The sequence below is a fragment of the Tamandua tetradactyla genome, chromosome 12 (genome assembly GCF_023851605.1).
Source record: "Tamandua tetradactyla isolate mTamTet1 chromosome 12, mTamTet1.pri, whole genome shotgun sequence".
Classification (NCBI taxonomy): Eukaryota; Metazoa; Chordata; class Mammalia; order Pilosa; family Myrmecophagidae; genus Tamandua; species Tamandua tetradactyla.
Genome location: NC_135338.1, coordinates 41,495,904 through 41,503,093, shown reverse-complemented (window position 1 = coordinate 41,503,093; position 7,190 = coordinate 41,495,904). Strand labels below are relative to the sequence as shown.

The 7,190-nt window shown below is 40.4% G+C and overlaps 1 protein-coding gene across 1 annotated transcript; it reads left to right on the top strand.

The window, feature by feature from the left end:
• The first annotated feature begins 4,454 nt into the window (after window positions 1-4,454).
• LOC143651487 (centromere protein I-like) lies at window positions 4,455-6,986 on the top strand. Its single transcript, XM_077122335.1, has one exon. It carries the CDS (start codon window positions 4,509-4,511, stop codon window positions 6,750-6,752), a length of 2,244 nt encoding a protein of 747 aa, XP_076978450.1. The 5' UTR covers window positions 4,455-4,508; the 3' UTR covers window positions 6,753-6,986.
• The last annotated feature ends 204 nt before the right edge of the window (window positions 6,987-7,190 follow it).

The window sequence follows — 7,190 nt, the reverse complement described above, 5'->3', positions numbered from 1 at the left end:
CCTGGTTTAGGGCATTTATATGTACTAGAATTCCTCCTGCCTGCACAGCCTCTTTCGAGGTCTTTCCTTGACCAGCTTCTTCACATCATTCAAGATGTGGCTTAAAGGTAGGGTTGCCAGATAAAATATAGGATGCCCAGTTACATTTGAATTTCAGATAAACAATAAAACAATGAATAATTTTTTAGTATAAGTATGCCCCCTGAATATACATACTGGGAATCTGTATTTTTATTTACTAAATCTGGTAACCCTATTAAATGACATTTATTCAATGAGGTATTTAAACAATCTCACCTCCTTCACTCTGTCTTTTTTAACCTTATTTGTTTTATTATTAATATTATTGATAAATCATTTTTATTAATTATCTTTTAGCTTCTATTATCAACTTTATCTGCAAGTAGAATATAAGCTCCATGAAATAGGGACCTTATTTTAATTACACTATATCCTTAAAGCCGGGAGCTCCTAGTATGACTTAATAACTATTCGTTGAAGAAATGAATGAATGAAAGCTAAATGTCCTTGACTTTTGTTCTCTGTTTATGTAGTGAAACCTCCTGCCATCCGCCTGCCCCATCAAGCCATGCAGGAGTCTGGTTTGAAGTAGGAAATGCACCAGGACTCATGTGAAGGAATCCGATGATCACAGAGGGCAGGTAAAAAAAAAAGTCTCATTCAACACTTCAAAATAAGTTTCCATCACCTGCATTTTTGCAGCATTAACACTGACCAAACACTACCAGGGCTTCTGAAAGTTAGTCTTCAGTCAATGTCAGACCCTCTGCCTTAGGATTATACTGAGAATGGCATTTTCCTTTCTATTTGAGAGGGATGAGGAACAGCTGGCATGAGACCCCTGGGGAAATTCCATTTGCATTTAATTGTCTGGGCATTTAAGGAAAGGGAGGAGGGGGTGCTTTTCCAGTTCTGCTTTTACTGTTAATTTAACTGCATACATTTAAATCAGGTCTCTCTTCCTGCCTGGCTGATGATTACCCTATTTGACATTTGCTAGTCCTCAGCAATTCCTGGAACTTGTGAATAATTTAGGAATGCCAGATTGTTCCCTAATCAAGACAACTGAATAAAAGCGAGATGTGGACATGTAGGATCAGCAGCAACCCTGCAAAAATGACAGCATTAAAAAAAGGGAAGTGATCAACCCATTTGGAAGGAGAAGCAGTATTTCACAGCATCCTCCTGTATGCGTATTCTTTGGATCTAATTTCTCTCTATTATTCAGATCATAATAGCTACAGATACTTTCTACTATACAGTTGACAAGAATGAAGATGGAGCTCACCAGTCCTGTACACTAGATTTTCCAGGAAAGTATCTACTTCAAATATGCTGTGTCCTTATTCCCCCAAAACCATATGCATGGTATTTGATTTAGAAATTATAATCACTGTTGATTTGTACAGTTAACAAAAATGTATCAGGTGCTGAATATGTGTCAAATATTCTGCTAAGCACCAGGGTAAAATGGTAACAAAAATACAAAGATATAGTTTCTGGGCATACAGAATTAGTAGAAATAAATATTAAACCAACAATGCTGCTAATGTGTGCTGTTATATATATATATAATATAGCATACATTCTCATTAAAATTAATGTTGTGGAGGAAAACTGTAAAAATGAGATGAGATGATTATTATAGGAAAATCAAATTTGGATTAGTTGTGGGGGGAGAACTGGGATCAGAGAAAGCTTCTTTGAGGAGATGACATGAAAGAAGTAAAAATTAGTCCAGTGAGGAGTAGAGATAAGAGCTGTCAAATAACTTAGGTGGAAGCCCAGAGCCAGGAGCAAGCCTGCAGCCTTTGACACTGAATAGAGGCAGATACAGCAGGAGCCTAAAGAGCACATGCCAGAGTGGCAGAGAGTTGGATGAGTTTGGAGAAGGAAACAGTTTAGAGTAGAGCAGGGCTGGGGAGAGCTTGCTGGCCTCCTCTTGGACTTTGGATTCCATTTTCAGAGGAGAGATAGTATCAGTTCTGCATTTCAAAAAGATCACTCTAGCTCTTGAAAGAAAGCTGGCTTTCCAGAGTGAGAAGAGGGCACAGAGATCCACAGGGGAGTTGGGAAGGGAACATCTGAAAATCTATTTTATAGTTTTTATTTTAAAATTTCTGTATCTGTGTGTGTTTTAAAATGTACACAAATTACTGCTACAGCATTGCAAGTGTATCATTTAGAAATAAATAAACATATTAGAGGTGTGTGCTAAGAATGTACCACCTGTGTATGAAGATATAATTTACATTGGGACTGTGTGATTGTGAAACCTTGTGTCTATCCAGGGTATGGACAAATGTGTGAAAAAATATGGATAAAAAAATAGATAATAGGGGGAACGAAGGTTAAAATAGATTGGGTAGATGGAAATACTAGTGGTCAATGACAGGGAGGAGTAAGGGATATGGTATGTATGAGTTTTTTTTCTTTTTTCTTTTTATTTCTTTTTCTGGAGGGGTGCAAAAATAGGATCATGGTGATGAATATAAAACTATGTGATGACTTCCGGAGAAGATGGAGGCTTAGTAAGACGCGCGGATCTTAGTTTCTTCTCCAGGACAGCTACTAGGGGAGTAGAAACGATACAGAACAGCTCCCAAAGCCACAACAGAGAAAAAAAAGACAGCGTACCCCATCCTGGAACGGCTGGCTGGCTGAGAGAAGCCACTCGGGTGAGATCACCGAGGCGCGCGGGCTTCACCGGGCGGGGCGGCAAGCAGCCGGAGTCACTCCCTTCCCCCTTCCCGGGCCGGCTGGGAGAATTGGACAGGCGGTCCCCTGAAACCGCGGCGGCTGGCGCCCACACCATGCGCAGCCCCCCGGACCAACTGAGAGAATTGGATCGGAATTCCCCAGGCCGCGGAGAATGGTGACGGGTGGGGGAGGCCCCTTCCAAACCCACTACTCCCCGGGAACGTACACTCTTCCGGGCAGGCCACTGCCACTGGCGCTCTCCCGCCACGCTTATCGCCCCGGGCCGACTAGGAAATTCGGACGGGTGCTTTCCCGGGCTGCGGCGGCCAGCAACCCTCCCTGCGTTCGGACCCCGGGCCGGCTCGCACTCTTCCAAGCCGCTTCGGCTAGCGAACCTCCCGGACAGCGAGAGTTTTCCAAAGTTAAAGGTCCCACAGCACCTTTTACTGGTGGGACCCACAGACAAACGTGTGCCACGAGCGCCACCTACTGGGCAGGATAAGAAAAACAGAACCCAGAGATTTCACAGAAAAATCTTCCAAACTTTTGGATCCAATACCCAGGGAAATCTACCTAAATGCGCAGACACCAACAGAAGATAACGGATCATGCTCAAATAATTGAAAACATGGCCCAGTCAAAGGAACAAACCAATAGTTCAAATGAGATACAGGAGCTGAGACAACTAATGCTGAATATACGAACAGAAATGGAAAACCTCTTCAAAAATGAAATCGATAAATTGAGGGAGGACATGAAGAAGACATGGGCTGAACATAAAGAAGAAATAGAAAAACTGAAAAAACAAATCACAGAACTTATGGAAGTGAAGGACAAAGTAGAAAAGATAGAAAAAACAATGGATACCTACAATGATAGATTCAAAGAGACAGAAGATAGAATTAGTGACTTGGAGGATGGAGCATCTGAATTCCAAAAACAAACAGAAACTATCGGGAAAAGAATGGAAAAATTTGAACAGGGTATCAGGGAACTCAAGGACAATATGAACCACACAAATATACGTGTTGTGGGTGTCCCAGAAGGAGAAGAGAAGGGAAAAGGAGGAGAAAAACTAATGGAAGAAATTATCACTGAAAATTTCCCAACTCTTATGAAAGACCTAAAATTACAGATCCAAGAAGTGCAGCGCACCCCAAAGAGATTAGACCCAAATAGGCGTTCTCCAAGACACTTACTAGTTAGAATGTCAGAGGTCAAAGAGAAAGAGAGGATCTTGAAAGCAGCAAGAGAAAAACAATCCATCACATACAAGGGAAACCCAATAAGACTATGTGTAGATTTCTCAGCAGAAACCATGGAGGCTAGAAGACAGTGGGATGATATATTTAAATTACTAAAAGAGAAAAACTGCCAACCAAGACTCCTATATTCAGCAAAATTGTCCTTCAAAAATGAGGGAGAAATTAAAACATTCTCAGACAAAAAGTCACTGAAAGAATTTGTGACCAAGAGACCAGCTCTGCAAGAAATACTAAAGGGAGCACTAGAGTCAGATACAAAAAGACAGAAGAGAGAGGTATGGAGAAGAGTGTAGAAAGAAGGAAAGTCAGATATGATATATATAATACAAAAGGCAAAATGGTAGAGGAAAATATTATCCAAACAGTAATAACACTAAATGTTAATGGACTGAATTCCCCGATCAAAAGACATAGAATGGCAGAATGGATTAAAAAACAGGATCCTGGCTTATTTGAATTGGTGAGGCGGCATCTGGACTTCGGAGACGGCGGGGCCTGGGACTGTATCAGACATATGCGGTAATGTCAACTCAGAGAGTTAAGAACTCACGGACACAAAAGAGGACTCTACAAGGTAGTAAAAGTTGTCAAACCAGGCTCCCAATCTGGAAAATAACAGAGAAACCAAGTGACTCAGAGAGCATCTTGAAACATGGACAAAACAATCGAGAGGGAAATTATCAACGTGCTGATGATGAAGGAGGAGATGCTCTGCAGATAGCAGTGAGATTCTTTGAGAAAAGTCCCATTAAAACTTCATGGAGTAAAGATAAAACCTTGGAAAAACACTTGAAAACCGTGGAAAATGTGGCTTGGGAGAATGGGTTAGCTCCAGAAGGAATTGACGCTCTATTAAACGTGGCAGTCAGTGGCAAATTTGGGAATGCCATAAGCACTCGGATATTGAAGTGCATGATTCCAACAACTCTAATATCAGAAGATTCTGTGGTTAAGGCTGTCTCATGGCTTTGTGTCGGCAAGTGTTCTGGTAGCACCAAGGTACTTTTTTATCGTTGGCTGGTTGCAATGTTTGACTTTATCGATCACAAGGAGAAAATTAACTTGCTTTATGGCTTCTTTTTTTCTTCATTGCAAGATGATGCACTGTGCCCTTATGTCAGCCATTTGTTATATTTACTTACCAAAAAAGAGAATGTCAAACCATTTCGTGTGAGAAAGCTGCTTGATCTTCAGGCTAAGATGGGAATGCAGCCTCATCTTCAGGCTTTGTTGTCACTGTTTAAGTTCTTTGTTCCTACTTTGATTTCTGTATCTTTGCCTTTAAGGAGGAAGATCTATTTTAAGAGTTCAGAGAATCTATGGAAGTCAGTTCTCATTGCTGTGAGGCAAAGAAACCAGAGATCTTCTCCAGCTCCTCCAAAGCTGATGTTAGGTTCAGCTAATGTTCGTTGTGTAAAAAGAAAATGGAATTCTCACTCAATTATACCAGTACTAAACCCCAGTAGCCACAATAAAGAGTGTGGGAAAAAAGAGATGAGTCTTTCTGATTGCCTCAGCAGCGATGGATCATTTCCACTAGTAAAGCTTCGTAGCTTTCCTCAACTTTTACAGAACATCCATTCCTTAGAGCTGCCTTCTCAGATGGGCTCAGTATTAAACAACTCTCTGCTACTTCACTATATTAACTGTGTCAGAGATGAATCAGTCTTACTGAGGTTCTATCATTGGTTGAGTCAAACATTACAAGAAGAATGTATTTGGTACAAGGTGAATAATTGTGAATATGGGAAAGAATTTGTCAACTTCCTGAACACTATCATCAACGCAGAGTGCTTTTTACAGGAGGGGTTTTATTCCTGTGAAGCATTCCTGTACAAAAGCCTTCCACTCTGGGATGGCTTCTGTTGTAGGTCACAGTTCCTTCAACTTGTGAGCTGGATTCCTTTAAGTAGCTTCTCTGAGTTGAAACCACTTCTTTTTGACCATCTAGCCCAACTCTTTTTTACATCAACCATTTATTTCAAGTGTAGTGTTCTTCAGAGTCTGAAAGAACTACTGCAGAATTGGCTGTTGTGGCTCTCTATGGACATCCACATGAAACCTGTGATTTGCAGTCCTCTAGAGACAACTTTAGGTGGATCCATGAATTCCGTGTCTGAACTGATTGACTATGTAGGGTGGTTGTCCACTACTGCAATGCGCTTGGAGAGCAACAGTACTTTCTTGCTGCACTTTATTTTGGATTTCTATGAGAAGGTATGTGACACGTATATAAATTATAACCTTCCATTAGTGGTGTTGTTTCCTCCTGGGATCTTCTATCCAGCACTCCTCAGCCTGGATTCCAGTATCCTGAACCAGATCTGTTACATTATGCACAGGTATCATAAAAATTTGACTGCTGCAAAGAAAAATGAGTTAGTACAAAAGGCAAAATCAGAGTTCAATTTCAACAGCAAGACCTATCAAGAATTTAACCACTATTTGACAACCATGGTTGGTTGTCTATGGACGTCCAAACCTTTCCAGAAAGTTCTCTGCCATAAAGGAATACATATTGATCCCAAAATTCTAGAAGAAGCTGGAATAGCAGAATATAAAAACAGTTTAAATTTAGTCCATCACCCTGCTTTATTGAGTTATGCTGTTTCCTTTCTGCAGGAATGGCCAGAAGAAAGGACAGTAAATTTGAGCACTATTCGGGGAAAGAAATGGAACTGGTATTTGGACTATTTATTTTCAGAGGAGTTAGAAGGCCTGAAACTTTTCATAAGAAGTAGTATTCATCGTTCTTCTGTCCCCTGATCAGACCGCATAAAAGCACAATGATCAACATTAAATGAAAGGTGATATAAACTGAGCAGTCTTGACTAAATTCCTTCCTTATTGCTAGACAGGCCAAATGGCTCAACTTTGTTTCCATATTTTTTTGTCAACAGTCTGCCTCCCTCAAAGAGTACTTAGACTGGAATTCTATCCATAGCCCAGGTGTGGCTACTTTATTTCTCAGGCTTTAGATTCTTTAGCTCACAAATAAAAGATGACTTCTATATCAAAAAAAAAAAAAAACAGGATCCTTCTATATGCTGTCTACAGGAAACACATCTTAGACCCAAAGATAAACATAGGTTGAAAGTGAAAGGTTGGGAAAAGATATTTCATGCAAATAACAACCAGAAAATAGCAGGAGTGGCTATACTGATATCCAACAACTTAGACTTCAAATGTAAAACAGTTAAAAGA

Coding starts and splice junctions, on each gene's coding strand:
- LOC143651487 (XM_077122335.1), top strand. CDS start 4,509: ATGTCAACTCAGAGAGTTAAGAACTCACGGACACAAAAGAGGACTCTA.